We start from the raw sequence: 21390 nt of genomic DNA, 5'->3' as shown, positions 1-21390 counted from the left end.
GCATAATTTCCTATAACTGTCATCAGTGAAGGCCTGTCCAACCCAGTGATCCTAATAAAGAGATCTTGGCATTCGGTGTAGTGGAAAATGCAAGGATAGGGGGCAAGAGAGGCTTTTTCCATGTGCTTTTCCCACTATCTGTAGCATACCAAAAAAAAAAAAAAAAAAAAATCAACAAGAAACAGTTCCATAAGTTCAAAGAGAAAGCAGCCCGTCCTGGAGCTGGCCTGGGCAGAGGCAGAGGTGAGCGACAGCTGCCTGCAGGGCCCCGAAGGCTCACTGGGGCTGCCTGGCCCCAGGACACACAACAGGCTGCTCCAGTTTGAAACGCTCATTGCTGCCCAAGCAGCTTTCTAATGGCATTGTTATTGCCGAAAGCCAGGTATAGCTATTACTCTGGCTGAGTGGGACATAAAGACAGGAAAAGCACGAGTGGACAGTGTCCTGCCCTCCCCAAGTCACTCCGAGAATCAGGAGAAACTCCAACCGTGCTGGCTCCCGTCCGAACTTTACCTCATCAGAGCCTGATCCTTGGCCTTTTGCTTTCCCTCTCCACATTCCCCAGCCTGGAGGGCAAAGGGAAGCGAGCAGGGGCTGATGGGGTGAGGAAGGCTCCTTCTTGCACAGGAGAAGGGACTGTGGAAAGGTCTCTGATATGGGGAAGCCAGTCCAAGAAGAGGGTGGAGCAGAAGAGGCCCTAGCCCCATAAAATTTACTGCCTTCTGTCACCGTTGCCCTCAGACAGTCTCCTATAAAAAATAAATTGCAGCTCCCTATACTTGTATAAACACTGCTTTGCTACTTCATGGTTTCAGTTTTCTTTCAATGCTGCTGACCTGTTCAGCCACCCTCTTACCACCACTCCACCCGGAGTAGAGTGCTGTAGCAAAAGTGAATTTTGCTGTCTTTCCGGTTGCAAAATTCTGTGTTGCTGTGGCTGAAAAGTCTTGACTCATTTCTGCTTCTTTCTGTGCTTTTTTTCTAAAAAGCTCTTAGTTGTGTCTCACAAAATATTTTCTAGGTTTGGCGCTTATTCCAGCTGCCGTTACCCTTTCTTATTGCACGATAACGCTATCTGCCTGTGATCTTCTTTTATCCCCTGGCAGTCTATTTCTGGATTGTATAAACATTTCCCACTGTGAAGAGAACCCAGCAAAGCGAAAGGCAGCCTACCAATAGAGGAGAGCAATGTTACAAACAGGACTAAGTAATCCTGTGTCTGCTTCTTCCATGATCAATGCATTAAAATATAGAATAAAGAGATGAAGCTGTTCAAAAGGCGTCTGCCTTTGCTCTCTCCACTTTTGTAACAACAACTACTAGAAATTGCAGCAAGGCACATTTATGTCAGGGCTGGCAAGCTCTTTTCACGGTATTGCTGACATTTTCCATGAAATCCTGACACTAAACCACTAATAGGTGCTCCTATGAAAGACAGCATGTTTTTCTGATTACCAAGGAAGCCAAAAAGAAAGAAAAGGAACATGATGAACTAAAAAAAAAAATAAGGAAAAGGGGGGAAAAAATGGAGCATAAGAAAGCAGAAGGGAAGAATATTAAATATAGGACAGGAAACAGCAACTGTTCAAGGTGCAAAGGGAAAAGGGGTGGAAATGGGAGTGCATAGAACTTTACCAAATACAAACAAGCAGAAGATTGGCTCAAAGAAAAATAAGAATAAAAAGTCTCTCTGCCCAATACTGTTTAAGTTTTATTACTCTTGGCAACAAGAAATGCTTTTTTTATACAGACTTCTAGTCTTTAAAGAACTTCTAGTAGCTTACAACTCCTACTCTGAATCCATGCTTGCCTTTGCCCAAGATGTTACAAACTATCACTCGCCCTCTGTCAGGCAAAACTCCATGGGACAAATGCTGGTGGCTCCTGCAGCCAGCGACCGTCTACCTGCTACATCCAAAGCATCTTGGATTTTGGTTACAAGTTATTTGTCGCCCTTTGTGAAATGTGGCCTCTCCTATAGTGCTGAAGAGCCACACTATTACGATAATTAAGAAATTAAGACACAGTGAAAAAAAAAGACGTATTAATATTTTTTAAAACTGTGGGCACTTTGTTTGAAGCATTTTCTCCCTTTGATTTTTAGTTATTCTTAAGAGGATTCATAAGTAAAGAAATGCTTCTATGAGAGTCCTAAACATTGGGGACACCAGGATGAGATTTACTTTGACTAGGAGCCAATTTTTTTTTTATTTTTTCCCTAAAGCCAATTGTCTAACGCTGATAGAACTGACGTTGCCCTCAACAGCTTACCTCAACTACAGGAATGCTGCTGCGATCTAGCTGCCTTTATTATGGTAAAGAATCAGTGCCTCAGCATGATCTCACTCTGGATCACCCCTCACATCATCAGCTCTTAACAGGCTTACAATTTGGGTGGATTACTAAGCAATTGCTGTAATAGAATAGTGCTGGGAATTTTATAATTTTATCATATTCCGTTTTGGTTGTAAAAAAATAACTTTCTAGAGGAGTGTCATTCCTGGAAAGTGTGTCAACTCACGGTACCAGAGATGAGCTCACTCTGGAGTAGCTCTTCAGCAAACACTGTTCAAAAGTACAAAATTTGTACTTTGGACAAACAAATGTAGCTCTGGAAACATAAATATGTCAGAACGAGGCCTTCACCTACAGCATACTAATGGAAAACAACATTTTAACACCTTTTCAGTAGTGGTTATTGTTATGATTGCTTTCTTACATTCATACAACACAAACTCACCACAGTTCACAGCTGAAGTCTCTTTTGAAATATACAGGTATTTAATTAGCTTGCTTTGGATACTACCCTATGATATACTTCCTTCCAAACAGGCTGGAATTAAAACAGAAGAAGGGTCCTCGGTTTTAAGAATAGAAGATATTTTTTTCAAAACAGGCTGTTGAAACTCAAATAAAATTGATAGATTGAAGGAAGCCATACATAGGGAAATGCAAGTTATAGGATGCTGAAACTTGTGTGCAGGAAGAAAATACGAAAACACCATGCTGGCACCATGCCCCAAAATGCACCACAAATATTTACGTACAATTAGAGAGAGACACACACAAAAAACCCAAATTCAATGGAGGACTTCTGTTCCTAATTAAAACTGATACTACTTCAACTCAGCAGCAACAGCAATACTAACACCCTCATTTGTAAAAATACTCTTGCATCGATATCTATTTTCAGGAGGAGCAGCAATGGAGCCTCATGTTAAGACCAGCTTTGCTTGCAGGGGTGTGGAGTGTTAACGGCAGGTCACATACGTGGAGCGGGCTGATTTCCTTTGCAGTTAGGTATTTGCTTTAAGAATGGACTGTAAGGATGAGGATGGTTATTCAGAAAGGTGAAGTGTGTTAAAGCACATTAAGGCTACTCTGCTGCCTGGCAGAAATTGAACGCAGAATATGGTGTGCGCTGCATAACAAACCAATACAGGGTGATGGTGATGCTGTTTTGTTCTGAATATTCATATCGGGCATGGGCATGTGGGACCACGTGGGAAGGAGGAAAGAAAGGAAAGGGGGCAACGGACACATCAGCACACTCATTAGAGCCGCAGCTCCCTCCCCATTAAATCCAGCCGACATGACAGGAATCCAAGCCTAGAGACAGTGCTCAGGATCACTACATTTCCTCCTGCCTCTTGTTTTAATGTACGTACAAATTATCAAGTCTTACAAGCTTGCATTGCTTAACTTTCACAAGTAAGTTACCATCTATAAACAGTCAATATGCAGGAATTCATAGAATTTCACTCACCTGTTGCTTTCTGTCTTTATTTGCCCACTATGATCACACTGATTCTACTGCGTAAAAATTTGGGCTTCTATCCCAGTGTGACACTGTTATTAATGCTGCTTGAGGTAGTTATGCTGATGTTAGATTCACAATCTAGCTGAAAGTGAACCAGTCACTGGTTTTGTAGTTAAAAAGGCACACTGGGAGATTTTAGACCACGTAATGCTATACTGCAGGTGTCTCTTCCTCGAAGTTTATGGCATCCATCACTGCATGCCTCCTCCTTTCAGGGCCAGCTTCAGCACTAGCAAACAAAAGGACTGTTTTTCATATTGCTCACCACCATATCAGGCAATTTTGATAACCCATTGGCTTGCTTTCCACAGCATGCAAAACGATTTCTTGCATAGTGTTTCTTTCCTAATCCTTGGATTCCGTTTAGCGAAAGGCGAGGCAGTGACTCACACAGACCTGGATAATCCATTCTCTGGACAGCTCAGCTGACCCTGCAGTTTGGAAGCACTCGTCTTAAAGGCAAAGAAATTAAAACCAAAACCAACAATAGCCTGTAAATCAGAATGTGTCACGAGCAATCCTATTCTCTAAATAAATATGCATTTATGTCTCTAAATGTACACGGTCCAGAAATTCTAATATCTTTAAGATAATTATCCGTTCCCTTTTCTGTTCCTTACTTTTGAAGACACATACTTAATCTGATCAGTCTCATTTGACTTGGAGTTATGCTAGTCAAACTTGGCAACGGTGACTCATTTTTTCAAGTTTCCCCATTGGGATGGTAAAAGAGCATTGTTAGATCAAAAATTCTGAGCCAAGATAAGTTACTGAGGGAACAGAAGGTCAATTGTCTGCAAAGTTACCTTCTGTCCTCAGGCAGCATGTTTTGAGATCCTCTGTCTGTCACCCTGGAGAGGTAGAAAAACTAGAAAAACTAGTGAAATCGGGGAGACTATCATAAAATACAGTAGAGTTTAGAAAAGGAATTCTAAAAAGAAAACACTTAAGTCCGGAATGCAAAGATTGAGAAGAGTAAATAAATGAACAGTTAAGCAGGAGGCTCACCCTACACCTGAACCTATCTCTGATGAAAGTCTCAAGTTGCACGCAATGGAATTGTAAATGAATTGAATTTCAAGTGCTCTGAAAATAGGGGATATAATGACACAATGCAGAGACATGGACAAGACAGATCAGCGGAAATTTGTTCCAGATGGTAAAATGGAAATACCTTTGTTATTAGAGACCTTAAATTCCAGAAATGGAATTTGTCATTGCAATTATCTGTTAAAATGAGAACAGTTACATTCTAAAATGATCAGTCCGATTGACTGAACCGTCAGAGTAAACTTACACTATTAAATTGAAAATTCCCAGTGAAGTTCCTGGGCACTGAGACACACTATCACGGGAAGGGTGCCCATCTACACTAGTAAATTCTTCTAACGACCAAAACTAGGTGGCTGCATACAAATTGCTTATTGGAATTGGTTCCCGGGATGTTCTAACTTCCAAACCATACCCATGAAATATTTGCAAGTGCGCTAGCTGGCAACTCTCAAAATCATGTCAAAGAACATATTACTCATTTCTAGTATAAATAACTGCATTCCTGTTTCCAGTTCTATTTAGTTTATTAGCATAGGTTCTGCCTTAGCATCCCAGAATCTCTGCTTTCAGTACATACAGAACAACATGATGGTTTATTTAAGAAAATGGAAATTAGTATATGTAAAAATTTGCTCACTGTTAGAGATAGAATCCAATTATTTTTCCCCGAAGAAATATTTTTTACTTAGAAACTGAGACGATCTGTTTTCCAATATTGCCTCCATTCATCATGGACTGGAAAGCGGCTTCAAAAGAAATGATGAAATAAGTTAGTGCCAAGACGAATGTGTCCAGTAACTTTCAAAAAAGAAAAAAAATGGTGGAAGCAAATACATTAGCCAGCTCCCCGAATTAAGAAGAAAAAAGCTACTCTGTAATAAACTGCTAAGGGCAGTTTTGTGTAATAATTAAAAAAATATTTGTAAGCAACTATTTAGCCCTATACAAGTTAGCAATTACATGTGCTGCTTTTGTGATATGGCATACAAATACCAAACAGAAAGACAAGGTGTGACTGGAGAGTCCTCAAATGCTGTGGATTTCACGAGCCTTTGTGAAAGGAATATAAATACTCGATGTAGTGCAATAAATGCCAGAAGCTGGTGCAAAATAATAAATCTTTGAGTAATCAAGGTATGAAATATGACTGCTATATTTGATCAAAATCCTTAAAAATACATATGTATACAAGTAAGTAGCAATAATTAGTATAAGTTTTAATCTATAAGATTCAGATATTGCTTAATTATACTGGTTTCAAATCTAGTGGGATTAAAGACTAAATTCTTACAGCACATCTTGAATCACCGGACTCTCTAGCTTTGTCTCACTGGAGTCTCAGTGCCCCCTTCATTTTTATATTTTCTTTGCTACAGATTTTTTGAACAGGCTACAGTCTATTTTGTTCCTTTAAATAAATTATTTTTTACTTTGTTTAGCAACGTCTAATATGCTTGCCCCTTTCTTGTGTGTACTTTTCAATTTATTTTTTGTTACCAAATTCAATAACAAGCACTGTTAGAAATTGGTTTTTTTAAAGCTTAAGTTCAAGCTTTCCAAAATACCATTTCCTTACACACAAGTTCGAGGAAATGGGCAGCACCTTGAATCTGTAAGATCAGGGTGATATCATCAGCTGCTAAGGTAGCAGTTTAACAATTCACTCCCCCCCCCATAGTAAAACAAAGAAAAAAACCACCCAAATTTATAATGAATTGGGTTTTTTAACATAAAATATTCTTCTCACAAAACTTTTTAATACCTTGTGAAAAAATATTTTTTATTATAACATAAAAATCGTGTTTTAGATCAAATCCAAAAATCTGAATTGGCAAACAAAACAAAGGAGGTAGTTAACCTCTACTGTCATTGTATTTAATCTGACTGCTATTCTTAGAAAATGGTGTAAAAATCTTACCACCAATGTTTGCTAAGCCTTCTACCACGGTCTCTCTGACCTGTCAAGGCAAACAAGTCCTTTTAGCTTTATTCAAACAAGATTAACATTTCTTAGAAACACGCCATGAAACTGCCAAGAAACTATCAAAATCTAAAGGATTCTCTTGCTACATTCAACAGTCTTTCATCAAGAGAGGAATGAATACTTTCTGATAAAGCTGTAGGCAATTTAATGCTTCAGTCAGAACTGGAACATCCCTGCCCCTGCCAAAATTTCATGTTTCAGGATTTTCCCAGGAAAATTTACTGATCACCTGAAGAATCAAAAACTAATGTAGACAGACCTCATGGGGAAGGAATGGATAAAGCATCTACCCATCACAAAATAATAAATGGTGGTTATAAAGCTTGAAACAAAATTTCAGACAAGATCCCCAAAAGCATTCAGGACACTGACTATTCAGGAATTCGAAAGTAAATATTTTTGAAGGTCTGATCCCTTAAGTAAAAAAAGCGCTTGCACTCTATACTGAAAGAAACAGACATCAGCAGCATGTAATTAGGCAAGTCTGTCATACTACAGTCACATCATCCTCAGCAGGTATCTACTAAAACAGTGCTACTTAATAAGCTTTCAAGTACATAAAAACACTTGTTCAATAATGAGGCATGGTAAGAGAGCCAAGGACAAAGACATCAGACTTCTTGTACTCAGACCGTGACCTGAAGACGTAGTATCAGAGGCCAGAGACTAGATGTAAAAGTTCGTACCTTCAGTTTGCCCTCTTGGATCCACTGACAGAGTTGTAATACACTAGCTTCTTGTTTGTCCATATAGTTCAACACTAAGAATCTTTCCCTGTGAAAGAAAAGAATGGGCCTTGATTTAAGAAAGGATGGTAAGCATAGTTTGAAATCTTTACAAATATTTTCAGGAAACAGCGTTATTGAAACGGAAGGATTATGAGTACTAATTACACTGGGACAGAGCTCAGAGCTTTGCCAGCTTGCTGAGTAACATCAGTCTTAGCCAAGTAATTCTGGTCAAGTACCAGAGACAAGAATAATAAAAATCAAGTAGTATCACCAAAATAAGCAAATGTCTATAAAATGTGAGTGAATTCCTATTCTTTCTTACTTTTTTTTTTTGGTGGTAGGGAGAATAATGAATGGACCTGCAACTAGATGGTGAGTATAAACGTTCAGGCTCCCCAAAATTTTGCATATCCTGCTATCACAGCTGCCTACAGCAATCAAGAGAAACTGTAACGATCATAAAAAATGATAATTACTTGTAGCAATGTACTGACTACATTCTCCACTACCTTCTACTACACATGGTGTATTTTAGTATTTTTATCCATTTTTTAAAAGTGCAGACAACAGTAACAGGGACAAGAAATTAATTTTAATTAGAAGAGGTCAATCCATTTGCACAGAAATCAAAAGTCTCCCCAACTTTCTGCAATGCAATGAATGAAAGATCTCCTAAGACTTTGTTCCTAATCTCTTTCCTAGCTCCACCTGAATCCTGACAGGAGATTCAGCAATTCCCAGAGTCATAACAAAAACTAATGGTTTACCCTGTGTATATCTGCCACTCCTCAGTCCCATTATCTAATAAACCCCCAAATACTAAAAATGTAATTTCAATACAATCACTGCATCAGCTGCATCCTTTTTTAAAAAATATTTGATTTTGTCTCTGCCTGAACTACTACACCAGGCAAGAAGGCACTCTGCAAAACATGTGAGAACAGAACCATGGCAACACCTCCCCTCGTACTGAAGAATCCGTCAGAGACTCCAGGACTAAATCAAGCAACCACAATCAAAGCATAACAACAGACAACTATATTAACACATAACAACATCCTTTCCCATTTTTTTATGCTGATACAGACAATTGTAAGAGAAAAGATTTACTGACACTGCGATTACAGTTTCCTTTTTTCATATGGCAACGTTCTGTTCCGATTACACGTGCCTGCAGATATACAGACTATCTTCCAAACATCGGAGTCACAACATCACGTGCGCAATCTACCTGGAACCTGGTCACAAGTTCTGGAAGAGAAACGTACCTTGTGATATTTCTTTCTTTCTGTATTTTTTCTATGTCAGGAGGCAGCGGAGGAGGATAAGGCACATCTTTGTTATACTGAGAAATCTGTCCACACAGGATGATATGGCTGTTCTGATTCATCTGTTTGGGACAGCACAAAGTGAGAAAAATTACACTTCTTGGTCTCAGAAACTAAATTTTCCAGAGATGCAATAGATTATATTCCAAAATTTTCACACGGGTATCCTTATTTAGAGCCACATTTCCTAGAAAAGAGTGGGAGAATTGCAGGCTGTCCCATTAAACCTATGACAACATTCAAATAGCTAAATGCAGGGCAATAGCGGAAAAAGAAATGCTATACAGCCCAAGTGTAATTTAAAAAGGCATTAAGGACAAGGAATATAAGAAATTGTTATCTTACTGTGTGCCCTTTTTGTCAGGAGGAGAGGGGCAAGCGGACAAGGAAGTTGGATACTTCTAAAGAAGTGATTTAGAGCTCCCAAAGATGGCATTGCCACCAAAGCCTCCTGCCATGAGACAGAGTAGTTTCACGCTAACGAGAGGACCGGTCAAGACCAGGAGAGCTGGTCTTTTGTGAAGCCAGAAAACCAAAGCTGATAAAACACAAGACTACTACACTGACAGACAAGATTTTAGAATACCACCAGGTCTCCTGGACAAAGAAGTGAGAGATGAGAAGCAGAAATTGTGTTTCTATTACTACACTGCCAGGCTAGTCCAAATGACAGACACTGGTTTCAAATACCTGATTTCTCCTCAGGACCAGGATCAGCACCTGGATTAGATCAATGAAGTGGAAAGTCTGCTCTGTTGTACTGCAGGCTCGTCTCCAGCATGAATTAATTCAAGGCTGAGCATGCAGACATTGGAGAATGACTAGAATAAACCCGACAGCTGGTATAATCACCTGACTTATTACTGTGTCACTGATGTCTCCACCAACATTATCAAAGTAAACATCCACACCGCCTGGGCAGAGTTCACATAGCTGCTCTGCCACATTCCCCTTCTTGTAATTGATAGCAGCATCAAACCCCATTTCTTGGACCAAAATGGAGCACTTTTCATCTGTGCCAGCGATCCCCACCACTCTAGAGCAGCCCTCCAGACGGCCGATCTGCAGAGCACAGTTTAAAAACAAAACAAAACAAAACAAAAAACAAAACAAAACCCCCAAACAATAAAGAGAAGTTAGATCATTCATCTGCATAAAGGTACCAGTGGGAGGAAGGGGGCCTGAGCGGGTGTTACAGTTATCCCACATCCAACTAAACCCCAAGCAGCAAAGTTCAGGGCACACTCCCATCTCATGTGACACCAGTGCCTCTTGTCATTCCCTCCCCACACATAGAGAAGGGGCACGTACAACCAAAATCTGCCATCTTTTCAAACTCACTGGCTGCAGGACATTTAATCTGTGGAGTCACCAATGACTGGTAGTACTAGAGAGCCAAATATAGTATAAAATCACCAAGTACCAAATATAGTATAAAATCGCTAAGTACCTTAACATAGCTAATAAAAGGCCAAAAAGATTGGACAATAATTGATTTAAATACATTTTTCATAGATCTACTTATGCATTGTTTCTTCATAACTCCTCTTTATCAGTAGGTCTTAAGCTTGCTTAATATTTATTGTGTTTGTATATATGTATCTCTGTGTGTGTGTATATATACATGTAGATACGCAAAACCACACCGCAACATGTTCTGTAAAGCTGAGGAGGATAGAAGGGCTGTAAATCTCAAAACCCAAAGGATGTCATGGAACACAACATGAAGAAGGGTTTACTCCATTTTTTTACTGACTATTTTCTACTATAGAAAAACAATGAAAGTCGCCAGTCAATTCAAAGACTGTGTTCAAATGGCAGACTACTATACAAATATATAGTAAATAAATGTATTTATACCATCTACTTTATTTATGCTAGTGACAAGTAATCACCTTGGGATATTTTCTCCTATCTCAGTTCCACGAAGCTGAAGTTTCACACCTAAAATCTTTCTCAGTAAGAATTTAAGCCAGATCTGTGAAACTGGCCCTTCCCATGGAGTTATACCTGCTCACATTTACAATGATTTTATCTGTATGTTTACTAACCAGGATGTTTCAGAAAATAAACTTGGTAACAGAGTATGCTTGTAAGTCTTAAGCCTACCTACCTGGCCAGCCAAAGAGCCACAAGCACCAGCTGCTCCACTCACCACCATTGTCTGATTTGCACCGACAGTCACGTGTCCTTTCTCCCTTATACCTAACAGGGCTGTCAGTCCTGTGATGCCAGCTGCACCGAGAAAGTAGGAAAGGCGTCCATTTACAAGTTGTGGAACAAGCTACAAAACAGAAACGCGTGGTGGTGGTCGTTTCTTTTTAAGGTGAGGCTTGCTATCTGATTATCTAAGGATAGAAGACTAACTCAGGATATTTACCAGGCAAGGTACAACTGCTTGGGACAAGCTAGCTCTAATTAGCTTTACCTTAATAATAAGTTTTATACAAAATGAGACAAAGATTTTATTTCCATAGTTTTAGAAAAAGTTTTTAAATGAAGTCACTGACAAAAACTTAATGGAAGTATCAAAATGCCGTGGGGAGATCCAAAGCGTCCAGCAATAGTGAACTATCCCTATGTTAGCATAAAGGATAAAATATCACCGTCTTATCAAATATTGTGATTTCAGATCAGTGGGAAAAGGTCCTAAAGGGAGGAGTTTATTCAAAAGTATACATTCCTAAACTACAATAAGTTTCTGTATTACACGAGGACGATCAACGCAATAACCCTAATGCACTGTTACCTCTCCATTTTCAACTTAATATTGAATAACCTTTCTTCTGCGGATGTAAAATCTCAAGTAAAATCTTTCACTAGCATATGTTAGTGAAATAAACTGAAATAAATACATTAAAGCCTTTTATGTCTTATGACTACACTCTCATGGATCAGGTGTTCTACTAGAATTAGAATAATTAACAGAATTAATTAACAGAAGCAGCTTCAGGGAAATTTATTAAAGATCCAACAATTGAAATAATACTGGCATGTCTGGTAACCAACAAAAGCATTTACATTTTTCTTTGTTAATAAAAGAGATAAATGGATACAGATTTTGCCGCCTGTGAGCCAATCTGCCTTTTGAGAACTGGTTGCTCCAATAACAGCGGCTTGGTTTTAGCTAAGAAATAGTATCATTAGCAGCTATTAAAAAAAAAAAAAAAGAAAAAAAAGGTTTAAGAAAAGAAAATAGTGACAATCTGGGCTTTGCATTTACACTACCTTTTGTAGGAAGCTTCCATCTAGAATTGCCACTGTCTGCCAGGGCCAATTGAAGGAAGTTACGAAGTCTCCTTTAGCAAGGTTATCATACTTGCTCTCCTCCACAACCCCAATGCCGCCACCATCAGCAACTTCAGACAGCTGCCAGGGCAGGAGGTAATCTGAGCCAGTATCCTCATTCATTCGGCAGCGCTGAAAGACAAGGCTTTAATAAGAGCCTCTGGTTTGTTTAAGAGTTCAAATGAAGTTGGGGATGAGTTATGTTTAAAACTTCAAACACAAAGGGCTACTCAAAAATCTCTCAACAAGCCCCAAATATTCATCGTCTTCACTTAGATCCCTCTTTCCCCTCTTGTTTGCTCAGTACAAAAGGAGGACGGACCATTCTGACCTTCTGCAGCGTTATCAAAGCCAACACGTTCTATAGATGCTGCCTCAAAGTCAGCCGTGCAAAAACGACTGACTTGGGTCTGATGAGAATCCTATAAATGCCATTCCTTAACTGGATGAATCATAGAAATGTAGGATTGAAAAAACAACCCACAAGTCATTTAGTCTATGCCTATGCACTGAAGAACAAACATCCGTAGGCCATCCCTGACAGAGAACTGATTAATGAAACATTTTAAAATCTGAAGTCTTTTCTTTATATCTCCCCCTGTAGCCTGAGTTAGTACTTCAAGATGCTTAAACTTTTCCTTAATTCCCAAGCTAAACCTACTTTCCTGAAATTAAGACTCTTTCTTTTCTACTATCTCCATCTATGCCGGGAACAAAAGATCAGAATACTCTTTATAGCAAACTTTTACGTACTAGCAGACCATCTGTCTGGTTCTGCTCCTACCTTCACTTCCATTTCAACCCAAAACTCTCTCAACCGCGATTCCTAGTTTTGCAGAATTAGGTGCATTAGCTGGTTATGGCTTCATTGACTAATCCTCCCTCTGTTTCCATTGTTTACAATGTATTGACACATTTTTGTCTCACCATCACCCACTTAAGGAGAAAATTTGACTTTCATTTGTAAACAAAACCACTAATAGCTAAATAGCATTTAAGTTGAATCATTTATGTGTTTTGTCTAGAATTATTTTGCCCTCTCTTGCTTCATCATGAAATATTCTTCCTCCTCTACACACACTCCCCTCAATTAAAAAAATACTTCCTTCCATGGCAAAAAAAAAAAAAAAAAGGTTAAAAATGTATATAAAAAAAGCAAAGTTCAGAAAAAGACAATAAATCTGTAATGGTATGCCAGGGCTCATAAGCCTCTTCTTGATCCTATAAATTCATATTCCTATGTATATCACAGGCACATTAATGCCAAATTCCTTCTCAATATAACTCCATCAGAATGAACAGAATTACTAAGTTACACTGGAGATACATTTGTCCTGTAATTGGATGTTTAACTTTGATGTTAAACATCATGACAGGTACAGAGTGGAAGATATTTTAAAAAACAAATTCTGGCTTAGCTCTAAGTCCATCACCTACCATGTAAGGGTCCACCGAGAGATAGAGGGTTCTAACATGCACTTGTCCCACCTGGATTGTATCTGCTATTGTACTTTGTTCCAGTCGGAAGTTTTCAGCCACCGGCACTCCATTCTTACCTAGAATTATTTTAAAATCAAAGAAATAAATTATTCAATATAGAGCTTCCCTTAACCAATATGGAAGGCCTGTTTTCAAGGTAGTCCTTTTTAGAATACGTTAGGCTGTATCTTTACTTAGGTATAAACCTACCGACCAACTTTCAGATTTCGTTCCACAGACTATGATTTAAACGGGCACACTGCCACCATCCAAACTGAAGACCTGCCGATCTGTCAGCTTACGCTTACCTGGGCCAGCACCAGGCACTTGCCCTGACTGACGGTTTCCATGCTGTTCGCTACACATCATTTTTATGAAGAATTAATATAAATGAAAAAAAAAGGGGGGGGAGGGTGTCTGTTTCCATTCTCAAAAAATGGTTCTATATACAGTAAAAGCTGAAAAGCCCCTAACTTTCAAAACAAAGACATGTATTGGGACTTCTCTCATATAACAAAACCCCTGTACGCTATTTTTCCAGTAGCAAATGACCATAAATTTTAAACAGGTTAAGTTTTAAACTCTCACCTTTCAGTCTCTTTTGACTCGGTGAGATTGGGGAAATACAGACCATTACCACTGCACATGCATATGGGGCAAGAGCATCTCTTCACAGCTACAGACAGACCTCTTTAAATTAAAGTTTCCCAGGAACACCTATAAAACGTATGCCAAGAGCCCTAGAACCGGAGGCTTCATCCTCAGGTTGGTACCACACGCAGATCAATCAGACTGACACCTGGTACCACCGGCACTAAAAGGAGTGAGCCAGATACCCGTGTATGTTTTAAGTCAGAGTGACGGGACAACTACAGCAGGCTTGCGTTAAAAGAGACAGTCCAAACAATAGTTCTTACCTCTTAGGACTATTTTGGCATTGAGCAGTATACAATGCACCCCAAAAACTTAATGAACGTATGTGGGTCTTCTACAACAGACAATTTAGAAACTCACTACTCAAAATATTGTGCTGACATCCCTAACAAGGCAAATGTGTAAGCAAGGAAGTAAACAAATCCTTAAGAGTGTAAATTTAAACAATAAACGCTTCAAAACATGGGAAGAAGAAAAGACTCGATATTTACTAAAAGGAAATAAAAAATGAACAGTAACAAAATACTTTATTTTAGTCATCTCTTAAAATGCATAAAGAACAAATGTCAGAACTAAAAAGCAATGTTTGCTAATCTTTCTTCACTTTGAGTCCCTACACTTAGGGTTTTCTCATTTATTACGCATTAAACCTTTTTTTTCTCACAGAAGAGTTTAGAAATCTGTATATACAAAATAAATAAATACACTTCACAGTAAACTTTATTGCTGCATGCAATATTAAGATATATAAATGTCAATATCTTAAGTTAGTGTCTGTTTCTACCCTTACCATTTTGGACCATTAGACAACCACAACAAACACATCATTCCTTTATCAGAGAGAAATACATACCAGGGCGTGAATTCAGCACTACTCTCTGTATAATCATCCCTGCTTTTGCAGCAATTTCCCACTGGATTTCTACAAAGGAAAACATTGTTTGAAGGTATGAAACATAAATTTGCTTGAAAAAGAATACGGGGCAAAGTACTTAGTAATTTGGAAACTGGGGATGAAATATGGGCCTCACCAACTTCAGCATCCATGCCCAAAAATCATATAAAACCACCTAAAATGTAAAATAAAAAAGAGTTTCCCCGTTTATCTTGTTAAAGCCGTGATTTTATACAATGTCACAGCCGCACCTCCAGGAAAGTCTGAAAATTATCATGTACCATGCTCCTTGTAAGATCACCACCAACCCCTACCAGATTGTAGGAGACGGGTGCAGTTTATTTTCCTGTACTGACTGACTTGAGAACACTCTGTTCCCACCTAAAAGACACTGTGGCAGTTTTGCCTGCGTAAGTCAGGTGCAACTCAATAAAACGCATACACGCATGCCAGTAACAGCAGTATGCAGGTATATCATAAAAAGAGATTGTTGTGTAAGATGTTTCACATGAAACAGCAAGTCTTTCTATTAGCAGTGCGTTTTCTCCTAAGAAATTGTCTGGCCCAGAGAGGAGAAAGAGTTACATCCCCATTTGATCTGTTTTACTGAAAATTTTCTCCTAGAATTTCAACAGTTTAAAAGCGGACTGTAAATGTGTGTTCTTGCAACCGTGAGATGCCAAAGTGATTAACAGGGAATGAACCTGATTTAACAGAAGAAAAATCATGGTCCTATATGCTTTCGGAGCTAATACATAATAAAAATGTTCTTACTACTATTCTCAGCTGAGTGCCATAAATAACCGACCTCCACAAGGACCCAGGACTTTAAGGAATGAAACATGATAGCTGATGTCTTTGTTATAATGTTTGTTTTGCTGACAAGAACAGCAAATTGGAATGAAGCTAAACAGATGAGCCTAGGGAGAGTACATCACCACCACTTGTCCAACACCTTTATTGTTTGAACATTGTGAAATACAGAACCTTCTGTCTGTGCTGTTGCAGTGCTTACATTACAGCACTCACAGACCATCAAGAAGTACAGCTTGGTGTGCTAAAAAACATAATACAAAAATCATCTGGAGAAAATGAGCATGTCCCTGGCCTTTCCCTCTCCTCCTGGCCACCCCTCCACGACTGACTCAAACCAAAAGTATCTTGTTCATAAACCAGATAAATGTTTGATTGTGTTCAAACTTGAAAAGCTACTTATTAGGCAAAAATTATTCAAGAGTTACTTTTGAAGAAATTATTCAATAAATTATTCAACAGATACTTTTCAGCATTGCAACATCGAAGGGCGCTACAAGAAAAATTACGTGAAATGGATCTCAAATGTGTCTTTACAGCATCATATCAGTGAAAAATAAGTGACCTGCACAGTTCTTTGGACAGAACAATGCAGAACATCAATCTACAACAAAAGGAAAAAAACCCCACACTTTGATGAAAGTTACTAGTTACTGTTTAAAAATAAAAAAATGAGCATTGGAAATACAGGAGTTAACAGTTAAGGAGTGAAATAAAAATCCGTTTTTATACTCACACAGCTGATACAATCTCTGGAATAAATATACTCATGTAAAACGGTAACAGGAAGGAGGGCCTAAGATAAACTTTGGCCAATCTTGGGTTCAGCATCATACTCAGCTACAGACTTCCTGTGTGATCGTGGGCACACCACTTTGTACTTCTTTTATAAAATATTTTTCAGAACAAAGTTCCAAATTTGCCTAACAAAATTACATTCAAGTGGCACAACTGTTATCCCCAGAAAAATTGTCTTAGCATCTGAGAATTTGTGCTAATTCAACGAGCATTTTATAAACTGTGAGATATGCCCAGTACAATTTAAAAGGACAACATATTCTAGTAAACAATTTGCACACATACAGAAATTGGCTGAAGTTTATAACCACTAATGAGTGCTCTGTGCAGAAATAATGAGTTAAGAATGTAGTGAATATAAACCAACAGCGATCTGACAGCTCACATGAAATCTGGGCAAATAATTCCTCTACATACTTTTCATATTCAGTTCAAATCTATTGATGGTGTTAAGAGTTTGCTCCACTGCTTATAAACCATACAGAGTAGGCAGAATTGCTGTACAGCTCATGCCTTACAAAAAGGCCCACTGTCAGAACTCCTGACCCAATTTTTGTTATTTTGAAACTAAATACCTGTATTATGCAAACACAAAATCCCAATCTGAACAAGAAGAGATGATGAAAAGCATTTTTATTGTGCCTAACACATACTTGAAGTATCTGCTTTCTATGATAGTACAGAGAAAAAAATTAGGTTTCTTTAAAGAAAAAAGCCAAAGATACTAACATATTAAAAGAAAGAAAAAGCAATACAGAGTGGCATAGAAAGATGAGAGTGGAAAAAGTATACAGTGTAAATTCAGATTACTTCTTTGAATGCCTGACATTCTGAGGGAACAAAATGGTGTTGATTTCCCAGGTCATTTTCACAGCTTTTGGTGGAGAAGCCTGTGTACTAATTCAATTTGAAGATCTTCCAGATACTGTGAGTGGATGGACAAAAAACAGGGCTGGCAACTAAATTGTCACTCATTCTATGGCAGCTGTCACAGTAAAATACAACACTGGAGATGGACATTTACTTCCAAATATGACTGCACTTACTCTACAGTGGAAGTCAGTAACACCATTACACAAGCAAATGTTCACACTAATATCATAACATAGCAAGAAACAATCAAGCCTTCCTCACATTATAAACAATACAGAAGTGACTAAAGAAAATAAGCAGAGGTGCCATCTTTCAGCCCCATAAATTGACGAAACCTTTTGGAGAAAGAGAACAGATTTTTTTTCAAGTGAAATAAAGGGGATTTGTATCATATACATAATCCTTTTCTGTATACATGGAATCCCAGTGTGAAGGATGCTTTTGACTCTTTTGGGTTTTTTTTTTTAAAAGACCAACAGGCAGCAACACGCATTATTATTTTTTAGCTTTTCCAAACAAAAATAATGAGTTAGTTTTACTCCTTAAATCAAATGGAGTAAAAATTAATTCCAAGTTTTAGCATTGTCATTCTATGCTAAGATCTCCTGACCCACCCTGTGAGTACCACAGGAGCATTAAGCAGCACAACAGCCGTACCTTCAGGGGAGTCTCAAGTATGTTTTAGCTCAGTTTTATTCTTATCCCTTCTCCCCTTGCCTTTCTTTTCCCATTTTTGCAGAAAGAGCCATGACAACCCCTTTTAAAAATGTTAAATAAATTTCTCAGTGCTAAAATGCTTCACTTTATTTATCCTGGGCTTGATTCCTATAATTTCTTTTTTCTGAGACTGCCCATAAGACACAGTTTTCATTTGCAAATACTTTTGCAAAACAATTCACCTGCTTCCAAGTTCTTAGAGCCTATGCCAGGCTCAGTCTAGTAAAAAAAGGAAGAACGGGTAGTTTATTCCTCCTGTATCAGGTGTGGGCAGCAGAGAGGAAAAAGGCAGTCAATCTAAAAGGAGGAGAATTAAGACTGGAAGTCATCTGAAACTGTGGTGTCAAATTGGCTAGAACAAGGATCCTCAGAGGAAACTCAAAGAAAGAAATTTCAAGGAAGAACGACTCTGAATAAGGAACATGAAGGAAGGAAAGATGGGAAGGACTGGCACTAGGAGTCAGTAAGAACAGACAAACGTGACAAGAATAGCAACTTAAGGGCCAGTAAAGCAGGGAAGAGAGAAACAGAATGGAGAGAGAGAACTGGAGAAACTGGCAACGATGAATGAGACAGAACCAAGCAAAATGAGATGGGAATAGATGGGCAAAAAGCAAAAAAATGGTAACTGTAACTGGCAAGGTGAGGAGAATGGAAATGGAAAAGCAAATGTAATGGCTTAGGCACCAAAGTCTCCACCACACCCGTAAGGAGCTCTACATTTGAAGAACGTTAATTAATTGCAAACTCAAGTTTTCAAAAAGTAGAAGCCAGAATCAATGCTGTCATGAATGGAGAAAAAAACATGCCGTAAAAAGATAAATACTTTAATGAACTGAACTAATAAATCCAGATGTCATAGTATTTTATGTCTCATCACTGAATTCTCTAGTGTAAAGTTCCTCCCATAGTGTTTTCTCCATGTGGATTCTCTGACGCACTGTAAGGGTTGAGGGCAGGCTGCAGTCTTTCCCTCAACAAAGAAAGAAAGGTGAAAAAGGAAGAATGACAACAGTAGTAGGATCTTGATACAGCCAATTTTTTTTTTAACAAACAAGCCTAATATCTTTGAGCTTTTGATCAAATTTGACGGACAAACAGAGCAAAAGTTCCAGTAAGTATATACACGCATATCTACACACAGTAGGATTGTAAAAACTTTACTTTTTCAGATCTAGGTAGTCAAAAAACGCTGAAAGCTCTCAGGTCCCACCTCTTGGGCCTTTTGAATTTTTTTTTAAATAGTTGCATTGTATTGGAGTTGCTGAAAATTGTTTAAAAATACCAACACACAAAGCCTAACTTTTCTTAGCGGAATTTCAAATCAGGAATGAACACAAGAATGCAGATTGCTCCCGGAAAGGCAGGAACACCACCTGACATTTTTTTGAGAAGCCTGTGTGCAATATGCAGGCTCCCACACAAGAGCAATCCCAGAGAGTGTACCGATTATCCACTTGCCTAGGTGTGACCCAAGGCCAAGTTAGAAATCACTGCTGTCAAAGGTGGAAGAGCCTCTGGAGACCGTCTTGCAGATGGTTCAATAACAGTTTCAGAAGCTGCAGACAGAATAACGTAAGAGAGAGAAACCAAGAGAGGTCAGAAGTAATGAAAGATGTTCCGTTTTACAAGCTACACAGTGGCCCTGATGTGGGTGCTGAGGAGGACTCCTTTCCTCAGGGATTCCTCCACAGCCCCAGGCCACGGTTTGACCTAGGGGCTTGGTGAGGCCAGGCTGCTGTTCTAGAGATCAGGCAATTCCAGTCATACAATGGTTTAGGTTGGAAGGGAACTTAAAAGATCATCTAGTTCCAACCCCCCTGCCATGGGCAGGGGCACCTCTCACTAGACCAGGCTGCTCAAAGCCCCATCCAGCCTGGCCTTGAACACTTCCAGGGATGGGGCATCCACAGCTTCCCTGGGCAACCTGTGCCAGTGTCTCACCACCCTCAGAGTTAATAATTTCTTCCTCATATCCAATCTAAACCGGCTCTCCCGACCGTCAAACCCGTGCCCCCGCCCACCCTGCAACCACCACGCGCCAGTCCCTGAGGAAGCGGCTCCTGGGAAGGAGGGCGGGGGTCCTGCCCCCTTAGGGAGGGCTCGGTGAGCGCTGCCGAGCCCTCCCCACGCGAGACGAGGCCGCCGGCCCTCACGGTTTTACACCTGGCACCGGAGCACGCTCACCCCGACGGGGACGGCGGGCGGGCGCGCGCCCACCGGCCCGGTCCGTTCCCTCAGAGACTCGAAGCCCCGCGCGCCGCCGCCGTCGTCCCCCTCCGCGCGTGGGAGGCCGCGTGGGGACGGTTAGAGGCCGGCTTTCCCCCCATGCTTATGCCACCACCGCCGACGTCACCACACGCGAGACGCTCTCGCTCACCTTGAGCGCGCCTTGAGCGCTCCCGGCACCTTCGTCGCGGGGCGGAGAGGCGGCCCCGCCCCACCCCACCCCGCCCCACCCCCCCCGCGCGCATGCGCGCAGCCCTGACACAGGCACCGGCTGCGGCACAACCCTTAAAGGGGCCGTGCCCGAGCCCGGCCCGCGACAGGCGGGAAGGGCCGCAGTGGGCAGTGGCCCGGACTCCTCAGCCGCCTCCTGTCGGCAGCAGGTGCCTAGTTTTGTCCCGTCCTCCATTTCGCGGGGAGCGGCCGGTGGGGCTGTGGGCCGGGGTCTCCCGCCTTCCTGTGTGGGCGAGGTGATGGCGGCCTCACCTCCTGAGGCGCTGGGGTGAGGTGCCTACAGCTCCTGAGGGGTTTTTCTTTGAGAGAGCGGGTAACACTGACAGATGCTCGCTCCTTGCATGTTCTAGTGGGAGAGATTTTGTTCATTGATGCAATATAACGCTGTATTGCAGCCGTTCTTACAATTCCATTAATGTCACAGTTGTGTACAATATAATGTTGTATTTACTATATCCATCCTTTTGCTATGCTTGAATACAGCTGAAGAGACATCT

The 21390-nt window shown here is 40.1% G+C and overlaps 1 protein-coding gene across 3 annotated transcripts; it reads right to left on the bottom strand.

Moving 5' to 3' along the window:
* Window positions 1-5426: 5426 nt before the first annotated feature.
* On the bottom strand, window positions 5427-20884 carry PTGR2 (prostaglandin reductase 2). Of its 3 annotated transcripts, none has more exons than XM_054201511.1 (11): window positions 20814-20884; window positions 19880-19992; window positions 15191-15259; window positions 13642-13760; window positions 12145-12336; window positions 11030-11200; window positions 9769-9978; window positions 8857-8978; window positions 7544-7631; window positions 6792-6831; window positions 5427-5619 (listed from the first exon to the last, which is right to left on the bottom strand). In XM_054201511.1, the coding sequence occupies exons 3-11, from the start codon at window positions 15225-15227 to the stop codon at window positions 5555-5557; spliced, it is 1044 nt and encodes a 347-aa protein (XP_054057486.1). In that variant the 5' UTR covers window positions 15228-15259; window positions 19880-19992; window positions 20814-20884; the 3' UTR covers window positions 5427-5554. The 3 variants fall into 3 exon arrangements, with proteins under 3 accessions (XP_054057486.1, XP_054057484.1, XP_054057485.1); XM_054201509.1 differs by having other exon boundaries at window positions 19895-19992; XM_054201510.1 differs by lacking the exon at window positions 19880-19992 and having other exon boundaries at window positions 20814-20874.
* Between the last annotated feature and the right edge of the window lie 506 nt (window positions 20885-21390).

The sequence above is a fragment of the Rissa tridactyla genome, chromosome 4 (genome assembly GCF_028500815.1).
Source record: "Rissa tridactyla isolate bRisTri1 chromosome 4, bRisTri1.patW.cur.20221130, whole genome shotgun sequence".
Classification (NCBI taxonomy): Eukaryota; Metazoa; Chordata; class Aves; order Charadriiformes; family Laridae; genus Rissa; species Rissa tridactyla.
This window is presented reverse-complemented; position numbering and strand designations above follow the sequence as displayed.